We start from the raw sequence: 21,265 nt of genomic DNA, 5'->3' as shown, positions 1-21,265 counted from the left end.
AGCAACAAATCTAGTTCTGAAACTAAGTGTAATAATATGCCATCATAAATGCTATTATCTCATTTGCTTCATCCCCTGGCTTCAGGTAGTATATACTAAAGCATTTCAAGATTATTACAATTTATCATCATAATTTTTTCTATGATGTTCTGGCATTAACCAATTGGTATCTGCCACTGTAGATATTTTAGTTACTGTCAAATCATATTTATTTGGAGCAATCTTTATTATGAGACAAAATTAACCAAATACACACACACACACACACACACACACACACACAAATACAGGTGTGATATATTTTCTTATTCAAAATAGAATGTTTACATAATTGTTATTCAAATTACTTAAAAATCTACATAAATACTTGGTTAAAGCAATTTTAATCCTACTTCCATACAATCACTGAGTATTTTACATAAAATATTTCAAGAATACCAAAAATACAGAGGGTATAATATAAACACCCATATACACACTACCACATTAATGATATACGTGAAACTCCTTGCAGAGGCCTCTCAAATCCAATTTACTTCATTTTCTCCACTAGTAAGTGACCTTTATCATAAACTTGCTTTCCATGCATCTTTTATACCTTTACTGTAAATGCCTGTATTCAGAAACAACATATTGTTTTGCATACTTTTAAGTTTTATAATATAAATGCCATCTTGCGGCCGGGCGCGGTGGCTCAAGCCTGTAATCCCAGCACTTTGGGAGGCCGAGACGGGTGGATCACGAGTTCAGGAGATCGAGACCATCCTGGCTAACATGGTGAAACCCTGTCTCTACTAAAATACAAAAAAAATTAGCCGGGCGAGGTGGCGGGCGCCTGTACTCCCAGCTACTCGGGAGGCTGAGGCAGGAGAATGGCGTGAACCCGGGAGGCGGGGCTTGCAGTGAGCTGAGATCCGGCCACTGCACTCCAGCCTGGGCAACAGAGCTAGACTCCGTCTCAAAATAAATAAATAAATAAATAAATGCCATCTTGTACCTGGAATTTGCTTTTAGCACTTATCATTCTATTCTTGATAATTATACCTGCTGATACGTATAATCTTGTCCAGTTACTTTACCTGCTGTATAATATTTCACTATCTGACTATATTATGATTTTGACAGGTAGCTGGAAGGAGAGGGATAAGGCAATGTGATAACTTTAGTTCCAAGGAGAATGAGGGGGAAAGTACAGGAAGTATCTGGGATCAGAAGCAGCCTTGGCAAATGGCTATTCATTGAATGGAAAAAGAAGAGAAATAGCTAAAATCCAGCTGTCTAGGAAGCTGTAATGCCTCTGGAAAAGTGATCTGGAGTTACTTGATTATCTCATAACAGCATCTTGCCTAGAAAGCTGTTTCCCTCACTTCTCTTGTCTATTACCCAGTCACAATCATTGCTTCTACACCTTTTAAAAATGTTTATAAAACAATAGAGTCTTCAAGTTAGTTCTCATTAAAATGATCATAAATAATAAATTAGTGAGGATCTGAATTTCTTTTTCTAGACAGAATAGTTTGCTTTTTTATACTTTCAATTAATAACAAAAAAATTTCCTGAGGTCTTTCATTTCTGAAAGCTTTCAATGTAATATATGTTTTTACCATGATTCTGGATATAAAAGTTATCTTTAAGCTTATTTAAAGCAATATTCAAAATTTTCAAAAAAATGTGGAAAACCCCGTAAGTTTCAGAATGCTGAAAATGCAATTTTAAAACTGCTATCTTTCAAGACATACAGATTTGAAGCAGTAGATATATCAAAAGAGGCCTTTTCAGTCTTTATCAAGGTACACACTCTCTAACAAGTTGGATCACATTGCTATATAACCAAAGACAATAAGAAATACATCACACTGTGTGCAGTTGCTTATGTTAATATGGAACAACAACAACAAAAAAGAGACTGAAAAGAACAGCAGGAGCAAATCTCTAATCTTTCTGGGAGAAGATATAAAAAGATTTCAAAGCATTTATGGAGGAGTCATGTACGCAGTAAATAAACAAAGTGTTAACAGGTTTAATTATCAGGTACTATTACGTTGGCTAGCTGATACTAATAAAGATACATTTGTGCCTTTCTTCATTAGATTTGTATAAAATTACTCTAGCATTTATTTTAAAAAGCATTTTCCCTTTCTCAAAGTCATAAAAGAACCTTGCACGAGGAAAGTAATTACTGGCATTCTGTACAGTATTCACTAAAAACGCTGAGTGACAATGGGTTCTAGCACAGCTATATCAGGCATCGTTAATTCTCTGGGGAATATTCGTGTTTAACAGAAAATACAAAATAGCATGTTTATTTTTAGTTTATCTCACTTGAAAGTACTAATTTTCCCAGAATTCACGAAAAAAGTAGATTTGTGTTCACATATACATAAATAGTGTGCTTCATGCTCATCATCTGAATGCTCAATTGACTTTTAACAGGGAGGGGAGTTTAAATGGCTCTGATGTAAATCAAACTTTCTCTTACTATGTTTCCAAAGGATGGGCTCCAAACAACTTATGTCATTATTCTTTTTTCATTAAAGATCCCATTTTCTCAAATAAAGAAACTTAAAATACTTTCCTTATCACGTATTTTCACATCAACTCACGGCTATCAGCTAACATTAACAGAATTGAGACTTAAGTGCAAAAGAGGAAATTACCCTTAAATAGAAACATGAAATCTAATTCTGTAATTAACATGATCTTTATAATATTATTGGAAACACTAATGTGATAAAACAAGAAACAAAAAACAAAACCCATGTGCAATCTATTAAAAAGATTAAAAGCAAGATTTGACTTAAGTTCTGAAGCTTTCAAATAAAAGAGAAAGGGTGTTTAAGCCTTAAAGAAAAGTGCAAAAAAGCAAATGAGATTTTTTTCTATAAAAGTATTTCATGTAGTTTTCTATTTTTCTTTTGTCTTGTCATAATGGGAAATATCAAAAAGTTTGGACTTTTCCAAGTTTAGGCAACAGAGTCCTAATCATGATGCAGAAGAGGAAAGAGTTTAATTCTAAGTCCATTTCCTATAGCAAACTATTTTCTGTTAAACTCTAGCACAGAGAGATGGAAGCTAAAAGCTAGTGACAATTTATCTTGGCACATTCTCCAAAAATAATAATCCAGTATCTGCCTGGCAGCCTAAACTTGTACAAAAGACAGGAAGCAAAATGGACAGTAATAAAATGTTCACAGCTGATGAATTTTTGGTTCTTAGATGCAAAGGCTGAAATTTTCCAAAATTTAGCCTAGAATAAACCCTATATTTCAACAGTTACCAAATTTTTTTCTAATCCTCCAAGAGGAGAGTTGTAAAAACTTATCTTAAATACTATTTTTTTAAAGGAGGTGCTCCATCTACTAACTTCTTCAACTTAAATCAGACATCAAATGTAAATGTTTCCAGACCAGCCCTTACACAGTACTACCGGATAACAAATCTGACTTTAAATGTGGTCAAATATTGAGGGTAGTTAATTCTGTCCTCAATTTCATTCTGCAACTTGCTAATGGAAAAAAAACTATGATTTGTGCAAATATATTAATGGTCTTAAAAATAAAAGATTAAAACACACTATAAAGAAATCAAGTCAAAGTTCATAAATCCATTATTTTAATACAAGAGCATGACATGAATCAGTTCAGTAAGATCTAGATCTAATAATGGAAAGTTCAACTGATTCAAAGTCTCCAATTCAGATTCAAAAGTACATAATTTACTCCATATAAAATCCATAGTATAAAAAAACATGGATTTCAGATCATAAAGAACACTCATTCTTGATTCAGATCAATTTACACTATCTCCTGACCAAATAATGTTTTTGCTTGATTATATAACAGCATTTTAAAAAATTAAGATTCTCCAAGGAATAAATATGCATTTAGGTTTACAATGCCCATATGGAACAAACCCTGAAAATTATGAAATTATTACTGTTTGACTTTTATAAGTAAATTCAGTTTTTTGTTTTCTTCAGTTGATTATCATTCATTTTACAATTGCCACTAATGACTCAGAGAAGAATCAAACTATAAACTATATATTAATAAAAAGAAAACAAGGAAACAAAATCCTACTACTTACAAACTTCCTCTTCTGGGGAGACTCAGCTCCTTCTGCAAAAGAAAAAAAAAAAAAACCATATATAAGTGATGCTGCATTAACCTTAGATTACTATGATACCAAACGGATAACAAAGAACGTATCATCCCTCATTATGCTTGATTTGGCATTTCCTATACTGAAAACATTTTAATGTCATAATTTTATGCTGGATCCCTTCTTACACGGTTCTCTTTACACAGTGTTTAAGGTACAAACACAGCTTATCTGAATTCCAGAGCAGAAAAACCATCAATCTTCCCAAAGCAACTACAGTAAAATACTGAGTTGAGTTACATGGCCCTACAATTGAGCATACGGAAAATCTGAGCAAGCAAAGAATTTATCCAAACAGGATTTAGCTATAAGAAGTAGGAGACATTTTGCAGGATTATAATTAAATGAAAGGTGCAATGAAAGGGACAATTAAATCGAACTATTTGCCCTCAACAGAAATATATTCATGCAAAACATTATGCATACCAAAGATTGCACTTTCTATTTTTTAAATGATAATGGAAAAGATTTCCTTTTGGTGTTATTTCTCAAAACATCCATTTATTCATTGGGATATTTAAAAGCAGCTTAATCAACTTCTAAAAGGTAATCAGACAGCCATGACAATTATTAGAGTGCTTCATAGTTTTAAAAGGGTGCCTTCACACTTCTCTCAATTTGAGATTCTTATCTACCTAATCATCAAGAGGCTGTGGAAAACCAAAAAAAAAAAAAAAAAAAAAAAAAAAAAAAAAAAACACGCAAGAAAACAAGCCAACCAAAGAAATAAACAAAAATAGATTCAGAAATACCTCTATCCACTAATGAAGTTTTCAAAGCTCAAGAATAATTACTTGCTGTCAATTATTGAAGAATAGGAAGCGATGAGTCATTTGGCTATTTAAACTCAAACTGAAGCCCACTATGACTAAACTTGGTTATTCATGCCCATAATTCTCATTTATTTTTCTGCCTTTCAGGTGCTTGAGCATTATCCTTTGAAAGGTATTTCCCCATCAGCTTCAAACTCACCTTTCCTGTCTCTTATTTTTATTGACTATTTCAATGTTTGTCATGGACAGCAGGCTCAGCTATCACTTTTCCACAGCACAACTTACTCCAGCACAGCTTACAGAAAGTGGCCACAAGAGTGTCAGACCAGAGCAGAGGAGAGCTCTGTGGCTGCTGCTTTAAACACAGCAGGCCTTACTTATTAACTGGCAAATATATTTCCATACAGATATAGTAATCACATAACTGTTTAAAAGCAAGAAAAACAATCAGCAACTTTAGGAATGAATTGTCATCTTCTTTCTCCCAATAGCAAATGTTTTCTTTTCAAGGGCTCTAGGGTTCAGTGGTAAAGTGCCTTTTTGTTTTGTTTTGCTTTGCTTTTTTCTTTAATCCTTGATTAGCTCCAAGAAATTATAGTGTTTGCTGAACTTGGCTCCCTGATTCTAAAACATAAATATACCTTCATTTACTAAAACCTCTAATGACAAGAGAAAAGTCTCTGACCAAGACCGTTTTCCTTGGGAACCAAAACATAAATAGAAAACCAATGAGTAATTTTCTATACATGGATCTTTGGTTACAACAAGCATTGAGAAATCTGTGTTGTATTCAGGTTAAAGAAAAGAAAAAGAACTTCCTAGATGTAATAGCTCAACACACTATATTTTTTATTTTTTAATTTTTATTTATTTTTAGGATGAGGTCTCACTACATTGCCCAAGCTGATCTCAAACTCCTGGGTTCAAGCATCCACTTGCCTCAGCCTCCTGAGTAGCCAAGATTACAAAGTACACCACACTGTACCAGACCCAGGCCATTTCTCCTAGAAAGAAATTGATACTACTGCAGAGCAAAAGGTCTAGAGACCAAATGAATAATACTGCTCTGTCCAGTAAGTTGATCTGACAGCCGCATAAAAGGTACCTGAGGTATTATCATTAATAACAACAAAATAATAAATCAGATGTTATTTCAACTATATATGCAAATAGATCATTCAGAAGACATAAGAGGAAAGGGACCAAATGAATGACCCGAACAGTTCCATCAATCATATTCCACCAAATGACCCGAGCATAAACTGGCTGCTTTGCTCTGAGAAAAAGCTGCTGAAACAGCAAGATAAGGGATAAAAACCAACTCTGCTTTTAATCAGAAGTCTTTCCAGTAGGTCTAGAATTATGAGTTCTAAACAAGGAGGAAGGTTACAGTGGGTAACCCAGCACTGCTGCTCCACAGGATGGCAGCCGAGATTCCAAGATGAGGAGCAAAGGACATTTAATAGGCCACTGTCAACTGACCTGAAGCTACCACGCTAACCAAGCTGAAGGAGCTAATCCACCTGACGGCTTGAATGTCAGGCTCAGGACTGGAAACTCAATTTGGTAGCAAATTGGAATCACATGTGATGGTAATAAAGTGAGAGAAATGAATGTGCTGTGGCCAAGACCTTGTGAACAGTAGCTGCAAAAGTCTGCAAATACCAGGAGGGCTAAGCAATTGCAGCCTGAGCAGGAAGCAGCTCCTGCCCTAATGGATGAGGGCCACATGCTGATAAATCTGCACCCGTCAGACGTAAATGAACGGCATCAAGGCATTTTATCGCCAAAGTCCCTGCGGTACTTTGTGTATGTGTCCTCATTTTATTTTCTTAATGTCAGGATAAGGTCACTAACACATACTCAGATAATTAGATAAGACGTGGAATTGGTCTGAGTCATAAACCTAAGCTTGTGCTTGACATATGTGGAGTGTGTGTTAAAAATTTACTGTCAGGTAAGAATTGGAGGAGGAAAGAAAAAGGGAAAAAAGAAAAAACAGCAAGAAGTATCCATCTGAACTAAACAATTTGCTAATTGTTGACACTGGATTAAAGAAATTCTTAAGATTAAAAATTTCTAGATTTTCATTGATATTGATGATTCAATGACATTTAACATTGTTGAGAGTTCCTGTTTATCATTACTTGCTTGATATTTTATCCTCCCCCCGGACTTTTATGTGTTAACTAGCAAATATTTGCATTAAAGATAAAGATTAAATAAAATTAATCTTGTCTGAGAATCCTGTTATTTTTGAGATCTCTCAACGTACCCGAGGATACCAAAAGATCCCTCCAATCCTGGAAGAAAACTCATGGAGAGTCTGACAAGAAAGAAGGGTAAATGATTCTGCTCCTTTCTCCCAGCCATCCTTAGCTTCAAAAAGAGAAGGCAACTGTTTCATTCATGAAGACAGGGGAGAAAACTGCAATGTTTTACAGGTATGAGCAATCACCACAGTGGTAATTTTAAAACTATTTATAATTTTTAGTATTTAACAGCTACTCATAGACAAACAAAACAATACTGCTATACATGCTGCACGTGTTTAGAAAATCTCTGAACTCTTCTTTCCTAACTAAGGATAAATTTATGATTTGAAAGAGGACATTTACAGAAGCCCAAATAATATATGTAGATACTCCCTTCTTCAAGCCGTAGAGCTTAAATCTCCTCTCTTTGAGAGTGGGCTGAGACCTAGTGACTCACTTCCAAATAACAGAATACAGAAAGGGAACAATAGCAACATTATAGTGGGGAGACCTGCAGATACCACCATAACTGAGTGATCAAGGTTAACGTCATCAGTGGTAAGCCATGTTGACATCACGCTGCCATCCTCTGATATGATGTGATGAGAAGAACACTTCATGCCTGTGGTATTCTCTCCAAAATCCAGAACCCCATTCTAATCGTGAAAAAGCAGGCGAACCCAAAGGGAGGAACCTTCTAAAAACATGTGACCAGTGCCCCTGAAAGCTGTCAAGGCTGTGAAAAACAAGAATAAATTGACCAACTGTCACAGATGAGAGAGGACTAACGGTGGCTAAAGGCAATGAAGAATCTCGAAAAAACGAAGAATCTTGAATTGGATTCTCAATCAGAAAAAGGACATTAGTGGAAAACTTGGTGATAGCTAAATAAAGTTTGTAGTTTAGATGATAACAATGTCTCAATGTTAAAGTCATGATTTTGACAAATGTATTAAGGTTACATATGAGGTCAACATTTTGAGGGACTGGAAGAAGGGAATACAATAATTTTCTGAGCTATCTTGTAAATGTTCTGTAAATTTTAAAATTATTCCAAAATATTAAAGAAAGCGTATCAAAACGGGGAGACGGGGAGAAGGGAAGGCTGGTGTGGGGCAGGAGAACAGAAGAAATGAACACATAAATATCTAAATATTCAAAGCTTACTTTAAGGTAATATTTATACCAATTTTTTAGGAAGCTATAGAAATACTGTAGGTGAGAGAGATTCTGGCTAGGACCAGCAATGAAGATGGGAAGGAGCAGTCAGATTTGAGATACATTTTCATAAGATTTACACAGAAACTGGATGTGAAGCATGAAAGACAAAGCAAGGAGAAGTCATAAGTTTTTGGCCTGAGCAAATAGTTAGATGGAAAACCGGTTTAGCTTTGACATGCTACATTCAGGATGTCTGTCTGTAAGAATTCCAAGTAGAAGATTCCAAACAGGCAACTAGACAAATGAATCTGGGTGCAAGAAAAAGGTTAAGGCTGGAGGTAGATTTTGGAGTCATTAACACTAAGATTGTATGTAAGCCATGGGACTGGATGAAATGGAGAGAATTGATAGAAAAAGGAAAACAGACACACCTGGTTACAAAGCTATGGGGGCTTTGCCATTTAAAATAAAGAAGAAGGGAGGATTGTGCTATACATTGTTAACTAACCTATTGCTCTATCCAGCAGCTGGGGTTCTTGAAAGCAACAGAAATTGAATGAGACTGGCAAGTAAACAATCAATGTATGGACGACTACTGGCACCCCTGAAGGCAATAGGATGATTGGGCAGACAAGGTCAGAAAGTGGGCAGGAACCAAAAAATTAAACCCAGAAAGTATGACCACACCCAGGGAAAAGCCCAGTTAGGACACCTTTGCAGCTGAACCTTGAGTGGGAGCTCAGCCTCCAGGAAGAATCCCTAACTGCCCCCACACACCTTCACTTCATCTGTCCTCGCAGGTGTCCTGTGAGGGTTACATGATCACACCTGGGTCTCTGCCCCAGCTTCCAAGTGGGCAGGAAAAAGGAATATTGGCTCCCTCACTAGTATAGTGGGAGGTGGGGCCAAGTCTACCAAGATCCACACTTTGGGAGTTCCTCCAAAAAACAAAGGGAATTTGGAAGTTGAGCAACTTGCCTTCTGCACCATGACTCCCAAACCCCACATAGAAACAGAGTGGCAATGTCCAGCACACACCATTCCCTCACCCCTTTCCTGACACCAATGAATTTCAAGTGCATGCACTTCCCCATCATCATCTTTCTTTCATTAGTCATTGGTGGCCTCATCCTATGACTGAGTTACTGCAAGTACTCTGCACTAACAATTAATTTACGAAAAGAGTTCAAAGAAGCCGAGATGTGTAAGGCAGTATATCAGGTGCTTTTAGGGACACATAAGGAAAAACAAAACACATTTAAAAGCTAGTTGGGGCAACATACACACACACATATAAAACAAAAGAGTTATCACCAGGTGCAAGATTATGCAGTATTACTTAAATGTGTAAATGCTAACAGAGGAGAAAAAATAAAAAGGAATGAGATAATTCAGCTCAAGTAGTGATTCTGAAGCCTGGTAACACATTAATGTCACCCAGGGAGTTTTTAAAAATACTAACGCCTGAGCCCCACCCCTAGAGATCTAGAGAGAGTGGTTTGCGTATGTTGTTTATTAGAGGTTGGTAGTTAAGTCCCCCTAAGGACTATTGGTTTGCATAAACCATTTGCCTTTGGATTGTTTTTCTCTTTAGGGAATATTAATTTTCTGGGCTGTCATTACAAAGGTAAAGCTTCAGGTTTTTACTTATTTCCTTTGCAAGGGAGAAGAAGTGTGAGGCAAGGAAAGGTACTCAAAACGGAGCTCTCACTACTTGACAAAGCATAGGATCTCCTAAAGAAATGCTTTGGGTGCCATTTTTCTGGTCTGCATTTCTGAGAGTCACTTGTGAAGGCAGAAGCAGAGGACAAAAAAGTTCATACCATAGAACCAGATCTTACACAGGACTTAGCTGTAAATCATTAGAAGGTAAAAATGGTCTACATTCTAACAACACTTGAAAAATCCAGTAAGTTGCTCATAAATACATGTTTTCCTAAATGAAGACAGTAGTCAAGCTGGAAAACCAGTAGGGAGATCCCCATAGAAATGCCTGAAGAGTCAAACCACCCAACCTGTAAAATAACAGTAAAATCCTTGTGGGAAATGTGACATGGATGGAGAATCCTAAATTATCTTTCTCTTTTCACAGATTTTATTTCATTTTCTTTTTGTATCTATAATCATAATGCACTGTCATATATTTATTTGTGCTAGTAAAATTAAGCAAAATAAACCGGCCAGGCACAGTGGCTTATGCCTATAATCTCTCAGGATTTTGGGAGGCCGAGACGGGTGGATCACTTGAGGTCAGGAGTTCAAGACCAGCCTGGCCAACATGGCAAAACCCGTCTCTACTAAAAAACAAACAAACAAACAAACAACAACAAAAAAAAATTAGCTGGGTATGGTGGCATGTGCCTGTAGTCCCAGTTACTCAGGAGGCTGAGGCAGGAGAATCGCTTGAACCCAGAAGGTGGGGGTTGCAGTGAGCCGAGATGGCGCCACAGCACTTCAGCCTGGGCTAAAGAGCAAGACTCCGACTTAAAAAAACAACAACATCAAAAAAAATAAATAAATAAAATAAACCACAAAAGGCTAAAACAAAATGCTTGCTGGATTTATATGTAAATTTTATTTGATCAAAACCACAACAGTCACTTTCTTTGAAAAATAAAGAAATTTGCTACCTTATTCCTTTCTTTCCAAGTTGGCTTTTTCTGCCATGAACCTAAATGAACAAGACTGTGATATCAGTTCTCATAAGCTCTTTATATAGACAAAGTCACTGTCTAGTGTGGCTTATTAAGATTTTATCATAAACTGAGTCTATAAGCTTCATCACAAAATCAGCTGGCTGCCTGGATAGGACACACAAGTCTTCCCATGGAAAGTCCAGAGGAGATCAGCAATTGACCAGAGTTGCAAAGCCATGAGATAGTGGAATCAAATGAACCTATATCATCCAGTTCCAATTTTTTCCCCTATACTCCACCATGGAAATGCCAGAGAGTGGGAGACAGTGGTGATGTGAGGTACTGAAAGGAGAGGTTTGAATAAATACACAAGCAGGGAGGGCTAGTACTGATAATAAAGAGGGCACTCTTTCCCCTAACGAGGAATAAAGGAACAGGTGAAAACAGGTAGTTTTCAAAGATAGAGCAAAGTAAAACTGGAGCAATTCACTTGAAGTTCTGTAATTTCAGTAATACAGAAGGCAAAACTCTTCTACCAAGGGCAAAGGCAAGGGCACATTTGGGGATTAAAGCAAACAAAATGGGTTTCCTTTATTCAATCACACACTTTTTAGTAAACGTGGATATGGCCGGTGCTGTGCCAGACCCTGGGGATAAAGGACTTTACTCACTGTAAAATACAGTGTGAAAAGGCCTGGAATAGAGGTCTTTTCAAAGTATGCAGTAATACAAAAGGGAGGGGGGTGATCAGTTCTTTGAGGAGGGTCAGGACTGTTTCTTCCCCAACATTTCTTGTTATTCATGCTAACAAAATACAGTGGAAATGATACTACCTTCAATGTCAAGGATAAGCTCCAATTAAACTAATGACAAAACTCACTGTTTTGGTCAAAGTAATTGGTTTAAAGATGACATGTGACTCAACCTGAGCAAGTAAGATGCAAAATGATGTTTGCTCAGGGTTTCTGGGAAAGAACTTCCTCCCTTGTCCGAGAGATTGAATGGGAAAGAAGTAGCATTAAACCCATGAAGCTAATGACAGCCACAAGAATAGGCATCACAGGTGGCAGACAAGAAAGCCTGGTAGAAACTGGGACTTGGGTGAAATCTCTGAAACACATCTACCCTTGCGTGTGTTTGGACTTCTCTGGTATATAAGCCAATTGAGTCTTTATTGTTTAAACCAGTTTAACTTGCATTTTCTAGTCTTTGTAATTCAAAAATTCCTAAGTGACACAATACTGGAGCCTGGTCTTTCTTTTGCAATGTCTGGGAATTAGCCAGGCAGCCTTGGGAGTAGGTGAGGAAGGGGAATTCTAGTAAAGAGAACAGACGTAGTCAGGTAGGGTGGAGTGAAACAGAACACACTCATGAAACAACATGGCTGGAACAGAGAGCAGGAAGGAAAAATCAGCAGGACAGGAGTATAGAGGCAGGGAAGGGTTTTGGAAGTGGCTGTCTTTATCTTATAGGCAATGGGGAGCTCATGGAACATTTTGAAGAAGAAAATAAGCTGACCTAATCAACATGTTAAAAAAGATAACTCTGGCATTAGCATGTCACATTGCTCTGGGAGGGCAACATGGGAAAGAAGTTAGGACACTTCTTTAATTATCCAGGAAGCATGGCTGAGGGCCAGGAACAAGGAAGAGGCAGTGAGGAGGAGGAGGAGGAGGTGGAGGAGGAGGAGGAGGAGGAGGAGGGGCAGAGTCAAGAGAAAATTGTGTGTACGGGATCCACAGGAGTTAAGAGGAAATGCTCAACTCCTGGGCTGGTTTAGAACAGTCGTGGGAGCTCAGGACAGGGTACCATCCAGAGATGAGGAAAAAAGACTGTCTAAAAGCACTGAGGGCCCTTCGGAAGTTAAACGTAATGAAAATCTGAAAGTGGATGAAAAGATGGTAAAACCATTTAAGTTATACCAGCGTGTCCCTGATGAGTAGGAATATGAGACAAATTGTAAGATAAAATCCCAGATTTTGCTTAGATGAAAAGTTAAACATCATTCATGACAACCACCTTTTCCACCTTTAAATTTTTTACACAAATAGTGGGAACTGTCTTTCTTTACTAAACTCATCTACCTTTACTACCTTAATAATGGCATCTCACATTTACTGCACAGTGACATACATTATCTTAAACTTCACTATTATTCTCATTTTACAGATGAGAGAACTGAGGTACAGACAGGCTAAGTAACTCACACAAGGTCATAGAGCCGGTAAAAGGCTTAGCTTGTCTTTGAATCCACATCTGCCCAAGTCCAGAGTTTGTTAATTATTTTTCATCACCGAGTAATGACTTGATACATTTGCACCACAGACTCCTCGTATAGGCTATCAAGCTGCATTCATAGTTGGTAACACACTGTCAATTACTCTTAGGAGAGAAAAAACAGATCTTGGCAATTCTTTCTAAGCAAATTTCACACTTACTTTTATAGACTCTGATTTTATTTGAAGCAAAGCCCTGTGAATATGTTACCTTTAACACAGACCTTTTAAAGCAGAAGAAGCGTATAACAAGTCAAATAATCAGCTAACCTCAAGTAAATGGACAAATGAAACAAGCTTCCTTTCTAGCCAATTACTATGGGTTTTGATGCTTCCTAACACGTTATACCCTTGATGTCAAAATCAAGCTCGAGAATCAGACATCTGTACACATACGGTCTTCCAAGTCAGTATGACCTAGGGGGAATCTGTCTCCTAAGTCAAAGTTTACATGCTTCTCTGCAGGGTTTTGCTGAGTAGTAGCCAACACTTACATGAACAACAGCTCTAGATTATTGTTTATTATATATTAAGTGAAGCGCATTATTATATCAAGGTTAATAGCTTCCAGCCCACAGTCATATTGTACTTTGTGTGCTCACTTTGTTTTCAAAGAACAAAAGAACTGTCTCTTTCAAGCAAAAGTTTCTGCATCGTTTTTAAAATTAAAGAAACTAGTTTTGATCAAATTAGAGAAGGCACAGTCCTTCTTAACAAAAGCTAAGATATAAAACACATATTATATCAATTGAACTCAAAGCTTAAAACAATCCTTATTTAAGTCAATTGTATGTTTCCTAGTAATTAAACAAATAGGATCAGGATTCAGACATACCCATATTCTATAATCCAAGTCAATGCCAGGAAGCATCCTTCAGAAACTTTAACTTCCCTAAGATTCAATTTCCAAAATTACAAAATGAAGATAATACAGCTTATCTTATAGGGTGTTGAGAAGATTAATGCTGACACATGTCCTGCACGTGGCACAGCTCCTAAACCTAAGAGCACCCTTAGTGTCAGCTATGACTATTTAAGTGCACTACTTGAATTAGAAGAAGGAACCTAGGGCACAACTACAGAGCTATGGTAAAGAGACAGCAAGGACTCAATAAAAGAGCAAGGGTGTGTGACCCGCACATCTTCTCCACTTCTAAATCACCTGGGCACAGGGCTGTGAATACATTTGAAGATTCGAAGCAAATTAGACTTCAGTGAAATCACACACCCTGCTATTAATCAGTAGGAAAATTACTTTAGCAGGAGATCAAACACCAATGCTAGTTACATATTTAGAATTTTAATTGTCTTTAAGATAGTGCAGATTTCAAGGTCCCTCAGGATCTCTATAAAATTAAAGTTACTGTGGACAACTTTTGTGATTTCCTTTTTTTCCTTAGAATGACTTATGAAGGCTCTTGATAAATATGCGTATCAGCCCTGCCACTTAACTATGTTTCTTGTTACTTGGGAAAGCCTGTGACCTCCAGTGAGCTTAGATAAAAAGGCAACACTGCACAGCTGTGCCCCACAAGGCTCCGCAATGTTTTCCGTTCTTCTACCCATTACCAGCAAATTACAGTAAATTCAGGGTATTGATCTGCACAGCCCTATATGGGAAGAAAGTTACCATCGACTTTTATTGCTTATTGTTGGGTCCAATTCCCTAGAATCAATAAAAGCTACAATGTTCATAAGCTTCTAAAAAGCTAGTTAATATAGTGGATATGAGACATCTTTTAGAATCACTATAAATCTATGGGATTCTTCAACAGAACAGTGGCAAATATCTTCAATGTTCAAAAGCTTTATTTGATTTTAGAGTCTTCTCATTACCCAGGAAAATGCCCTGGGAAAGAAGTGAATATCAATGATGTGGAATAAAAACTCAGCAACTAGAAAGAACCCTGCTTAACAGATTTCCACTTTCGCTTTTCAGTTCACTTGCATTTCCACACCAACCTCACTGTCCAATCCACAGCCAATCATTAAGAATTGTGATCATTTCTAAGAAGGTGTCTCTCACATAGATTTAAGATGAGTTTTCTGGACAGGACTTTCCAGGACCCATCAAGGGACCGGTTTGCTAATAAACGTACATTTCAACTGCCCCTAATTTGAAGAATCAATATCCTTTTATGAACCAATTTTTTTAAATCAGGTAATAATTCAAGTGTTCTATTAAAATTATAGACAACCTTAATACAAAAAGAAAAAGGCTTTTTATAGAACCAGGAAACAGAATTGGATGAGACTATTTGACCAGTGATAGTGAATTTACTCTGCTGAGATTAATCATCTTTATTTACTACGGACACCTTGTGGTTTATCTAGCAGTCCCTATTCTGAAAGCCTATTTCAGTGTAGAAATTTACTGGCAAATCAGCTCAAGGGACCTCTTGAAGTGCGATATGAAGCTAATATCCACAAGTCTACTTTCTTCTGGCCATTCCTCTCCATCTAAATGCAAAAACGACACTTAAAATGTACATATAAAATGTATGAGCACAATGGAAGATTAATGACACACATATTCAAATAATCAATAATGTAAACTTAAGCCTTTAATGGTACTGAAATTTATTGTAAAGAGGTCACAGAATAAACAATTAGTTTATAGAAGATATATATCACTTAATCAGTAATAGATTCTATTTGTTACAGGGTACAGTACCTGCCATTTTTTAAAGTATTTTCTCCAACGTACTATTTTAAATAACATCATCTGAAAGTATGTAGGAATCGAGAACTTTGAGAATGAAGACCATGGGTTAAGGTAAGATCCCCTATTCCCCACTTCATATCCTCCCTCCCCATCACCACTATGAAAACTAGTACAGCTGTGGTTGCCATTGCAGCGTTAAACATCAACTTTATTCCTGAAAGGGACATATTCTCATATAGGATTTCATGCAAGCCTTACCCTATCCTGCAACTATAGGAAGAATGTTCAGTCTTTTTTCAGATGCGGAAATTGAGTATTAGGAAAGTTATGTCATGATTTGCCCAAGGTCAGGGTCCTCACATTAAAAAAAGAAGAGCAAAGACAAAAGTAGCCAGGGTCCTCGATGATACTGTTTCCATATGGCACCAGCCCTGGACATTCTACCAACAAATATTCTTATATGAGAAAAATAAATCCCTATTTATTGAAGCTACTATTAGTTGGGTTTTCTGTTACCTGTAGCTAAGTACATTCCTGGCTAATACTAGTACTAAATAAACTTTGCAAATTAGCTCTGGCATAGTGTTTCCAAATACACACCAGACATCAACACAGCCCTGGCATCATAAAGGCTGGTGTATGTTACCCAAAGAAAATGAACAAATGTTCTTAAATCAGGATTAGGTTCTATGAGAAACAAAAGCCTTGAAAACATTGATTACAGATCTGTCAAGTTGTTTCCCTTTTCCAAAATATATTTGGGAGGGCTGTACAGTGCGTGTTAGTGACTTTGAAGTTAACCAAAGAGAGTCCAAGTTTAATGGCATCATATTTGTGACAGCTAATTAGCAGAAAATATTTCAGTGCAGCGAGTTTTTTTTTTAAAGCAATAAAAGGCTCTGGGGTTTTAATTGCTTCTTCCTAAAGACTGAATTTTGTTCTCGCTACAAAGACAGAATCCTTCCCTCAAAGTCAAAATGATCCCCTGTGGTTTTTTGGGATCACAAAGACTATACAACTGAGTGGACACTTATTTTTGAGACTTAAGAAAATGTTCATAAAGTGGCCTCTTATTTTTGTTAACCAAAAATTCAAGTCATTTCCAAGCAAGAAGACCCTACCCTAATTACACGTGAATGCAGCCATCTGCAATGTATGAATGAGTTTAGGGGGTTTTCACTTTAGTTTCTATTATACTAACTAGGTTCTTCTTTTGAAAAATAAAAAGTATACTAGATCATATTGGATTGGCATGCCTACTGAATTACACAGAAGGTATGTGTTTTTACACAGAATTACACTGGATTGCCTTGGAAACATGAAACTGATAGTTGATTCTGGACTCACTTTCTTCAGAATAAAAGTTTAAACACACACACACACACATACAGCAACAACAAAAACTGATGATATAAAATAGTTCAAACAAAGGAGGTGGGGAGAATCCACGTTAGAACAAAGGAACTTTGAACAACACAAAGTTTTAGGCAGCCTAAACTATCATTTGAAGCTACACTATTTGGACAAGTTGATGAATTTGCACTAATACTTTTAAACGGTTCTGTCACTTTAAATGCTAGTTTAAAAAAGAAAACTGAATTACACTGAGTTGAACTGTATATCAACCAGAAAAAAAATAACAGTATCTAGAGTAAAAGAAACTCTTGAAGAATTATGCCTCTTTTAAAGAAAGAATCTAAAAACAAGTCTTATATGCTAATTGAATTAAGTGGCTTACTCACCCCTACTTAGGACCACCAGGATGAAAATCTTGAGGTGGCAGAGCTTCAGGTACATGGCCTGGTAGAGTGTCTCAGAAGTCTGGCTTGGGAGTCTGCATGCCAAAGTGAGTGCCAGCCCCATCTTTCCATATGGCCTTGGGTAAACTACCTACCCTTTCTGTGGCTTTCTTGCGTCGCTGGATATTGTAGATTTGAGAAGTCAGAGTTGTTGTGAGGACTAAATGAAATAATATATGTAAAGCACCTAGAGTAACCGGCACACACTGAGCACTCTAATATTAGATTATTATTCTATCTTAAATATTCATGCACAAATCTGACATTGCAACCCTAAGGTTTTGCAATTTGGAAGTATAAATTATTCATCTACATAATAGGTAGTTAAGCTAATGTATCTTCAGTGCACCAAAGGACAGACGAAAACTAGTAATAAATTTAAATATTATCTAAGCCTACTTCGATGAAAACTTAGAGAATCTATCCTTGAATTTATTATTGATACTCCCAGGTGCTTTTAAATGAACTTGGTTACTTTAAAACTAAGCCAAAATGGATTACCTGGGCAATTGTAATTGTCATTTATCAAGCATGAAGTCCATTTCTTAATGAAAAACAAACTTCTTGCAAAGCTGGATTCCATTTTTATCCACCCACATGCTAAACATATTGGCATATGTTCCAAGCATTCCATAGCTGTATATTTTAAGCAGATCCTTTTTATCTTGCATAGCTTTCATTAAATTGCAAAAGTATTTCTTGCTATGACCAGAAATAATATGCTAGACTCTGCATTTTGTATTTTTCTCAGTCTACCTTTCATCAATAAATAACAGTGTTGCTTTAACTAAAAAGTGTGGAAAATTCTGATTGAATTTTCCACTTCAAAGTACACAAAATCATTTCATCTAACATGCTGTGTTAGAAAATCTATGCTCCATTCTGACCTCCTGTTGCAGTCTATTTCAAGTATTGGTGATGCACCGTATCACACTGCATGGCTGGTGAAGTAGAGTAAACATATTGACTGAGAAATGTTTTGAAAACCCCCATTCCACATAGATCCCAGCTACTGTCAAGAATCACAAAAATGTTTGCATTCTGTCTATGCAAGAGCATGACAGAGCTCTAGGAGAAATTCCCACAATAAATAAAACCAGCTACTTGCATAACACTCTGTCGAAGCAGGACTGTGCAGGCCTTACTGCTAGGGGAAGGAGGGGCAAGATTCAGCCCAAATAATATGCTCAGAGGTATATGGGGGAAGACGTTATTAACTGTGCCCTTCCTTTCACCTATTTGCAAGGTTAAAATAAAATTTAGCAGAAGAGATTACCACCACTAGTGAGAAGGCACAACTCTGCCGGCGGCCAAGGAACACATGGAAAGAAAGGTAATATATTGATTGACCTTTCCTTCCAATTGCAGTCTAGGCAGCTAACTGTCTTTTTTCATTTGGGGGGATATGACAGCTGACCTAGCTTATTTTCCTGGACTAGCAAACTAGGACAGTCCTTGGAGAAGTCAGGCAGCCGAGACCAGGATACTCCTACAGTAGCAGAGCATTACTACATTAACACTTATAATGAGGAGACCTAAGCCACAATGCTGCAACCAAACAGGCTTCTGGGGTAGAGCTCTTCCTTCCTCCAAATGCAAGCTTCCTGGGTTCTTCTCAGGAGACAGTGGAGAAGATGTTTCCAGGTATACAGAATGACAGTCCAATATGAATTATTCATACTCCCCAAAATACAGAGCAACAGAGTCCATTTAACTCAATATTTTCCAAAGAATGTTCTGCACTTTGTGAATGGCTTTATTTGACAAGAAAAACTTAAGGTTCCTTTGCTAAAAGGTTCTGTGTTCAAGTAAGTTTGAGAAACACCTAATTAAACATAGCTTAAAGGATTTACTTATTTTAAGATTTCCCCAAGACTTTTTACAATCATTAGCATTTTATTTTCTAAGAGCAAGGAACATAATCTCTGGTGCTACCCAAATTTAATATGAAACACTTTTGGGGAAAACATAGGATGTGCTTCTGAAAGAATACACTTTGAAAAATGGGGGTTTAAATGAGCCCTAATTTTAGTGCAATCATAGAATGACCACAAGGAAAATGGGGACTGTTATTGCCACACGATGTACCAGTTATTGTACTTAGTAACTTAGAATTTCAGTCTTGAATTGTGCTATAATGAAAGAGGCGGTGGCCTACGCTGTAATTCAATAAAGTGTCCCTTTGGACAATTGCAAGATTGCAGCAACAAATCCCCCCCAAAAAAAGACTAAAAGCAAGAGCTACAGAAACAAGTCCCTTGTGTACTACAGTGATCAAATCTCTAAAGAAATAAACACAAGGCATAAAAATACATGACTACCATACCATAGGTAGGCCTGCAGCTCACATGAAAGATAAATCCAGAAAATAAGGAGTGTTACCATGTCCATGCGTTTATAACAGTGACAGGACAACATAACTGTGCCCTATTTATGAATGGCCAAGGCTTATCTCTGTTCTCTTTTCCCTACTGGCAAATTTCCTAGTCTTCTTGAACAAATTTCCTATTTCTGAGACTTCCACATAGGACGTAAATAATCACAAGAGACCACTGCTCACAACATGAGTGAAGACAAAAAGAAAAGCTAGAAGTGAGAAGTAGGTTTTCAATTTGGCTGATTCCTTCTTACCCCATTCATGGCAGATTCCTCCTCTTCCTGCCAATCCACCGGGGTGAAAGAAACCATGGGCCTCTTCTTTCCTTTGAAGAGTTTGCCAATTTCTGGAATTTACTTTTTCAAGATTTATGTTCTTAGCATTTTTTACAATTTTTTTAAACTATGATTTTTATTACTTACTTAGCTTATTTTGACTGTAGGAGTGAGAGCAATGGTCCCTGGTTATAGTCTACCTCCTAAGTGGTAAAGGAAATCTCAGAAATAGGAGTTTTTGCTTCTTCTCGTATCGGTAATTTTTCAAGTAGGTGCTAAACATTTTAAATCTCGGTAGAAACCGACGCTGAGGTAAATACTACTTAGTTTCAGAAAAAGGTATGCCTCTTCTGCGTCACACACTGTAGTAGGGTGCTGAGTCATTCTGCTCCCTGCTTGAGCTAGGTTTGGATATTGTTATGACCCATGGTCAAGAGAAGACACACAGATACAGAGATAGTCAAGATGCTGGTGCTGTCAGACAGACTAAAAAGTATGCTAAAGGATACAGTGGCAAATGTATGGCAACATAAAGAAGATGTGGGAATTTTTAGCAGAGAGATTGAATTATAAAAACAAAAAAGAAAAATCTAGCCTGAAGAATATATTAGAATGAAATGGGCTTACTCACAATGAAATGGGCTTACTAACTGGCAGAGTAAAGCACAATAAATGATCAGCAAAGTTAAGTCAAAATAATAGAAATTATCCCAAATGAATTGCCAAGAAAAAAAAAAAAGCACAAACAAAACAAAAATAAAAAGAATGCCTAAGATCTGTGGGACAATATTAAACTTCCTAGTATAGATATAAATGGAGTCCCAGGAGAGAAGAGAAAGTGCTTTAAAAGATATATTTAAGTAGATAATGTCCAAGGACGTCCCCAA

General features: G+C 36.9%; 1 protein-coding gene across 20 annotated transcripts in view; it reads right to left on the bottom strand.

The window, feature by feature from the left end:
* Nucleotides 1-21,265, bottom strand: part of MAST4 (microtubule associated serine/threonine kinase family member 4) — a 576,679-nt gene that overhangs the window by 272,819 nt on the left and 282,595 nt on the right. For all 20 annotated transcript variants that reach the window (XM_045394763.3, XM_045394770.3, XM_045394765.3 and 17 more), the window contains one exon: nucleotides 4,087-4,118. In XM_045394763.3, coding sequence (XP_045250698.2) covers nucleotides 4,087-4,118 — 32 coding nt within the window. The remainder of the gene's footprint in view (nucleotides 1-4,086; nucleotides 4,119-21,265) is intronic.

The sequence above is a fragment of the Macaca fascicularis genome, chromosome 6, assembly GCF_037993035.2.
Source record: "Macaca fascicularis isolate 582-1 chromosome 6, T2T-MFA8v1.1".
Lineage (NCBI taxonomy): Eukaryota > Metazoa > Chordata > Mammalia > Primates > Cercopithecidae > Macaca > Macaca fascicularis.
The sequence above is the reverse complement of the archived record's forward strand: the minus strand, read 5'-3'. Positions and strand labels throughout refer to the sequence as shown.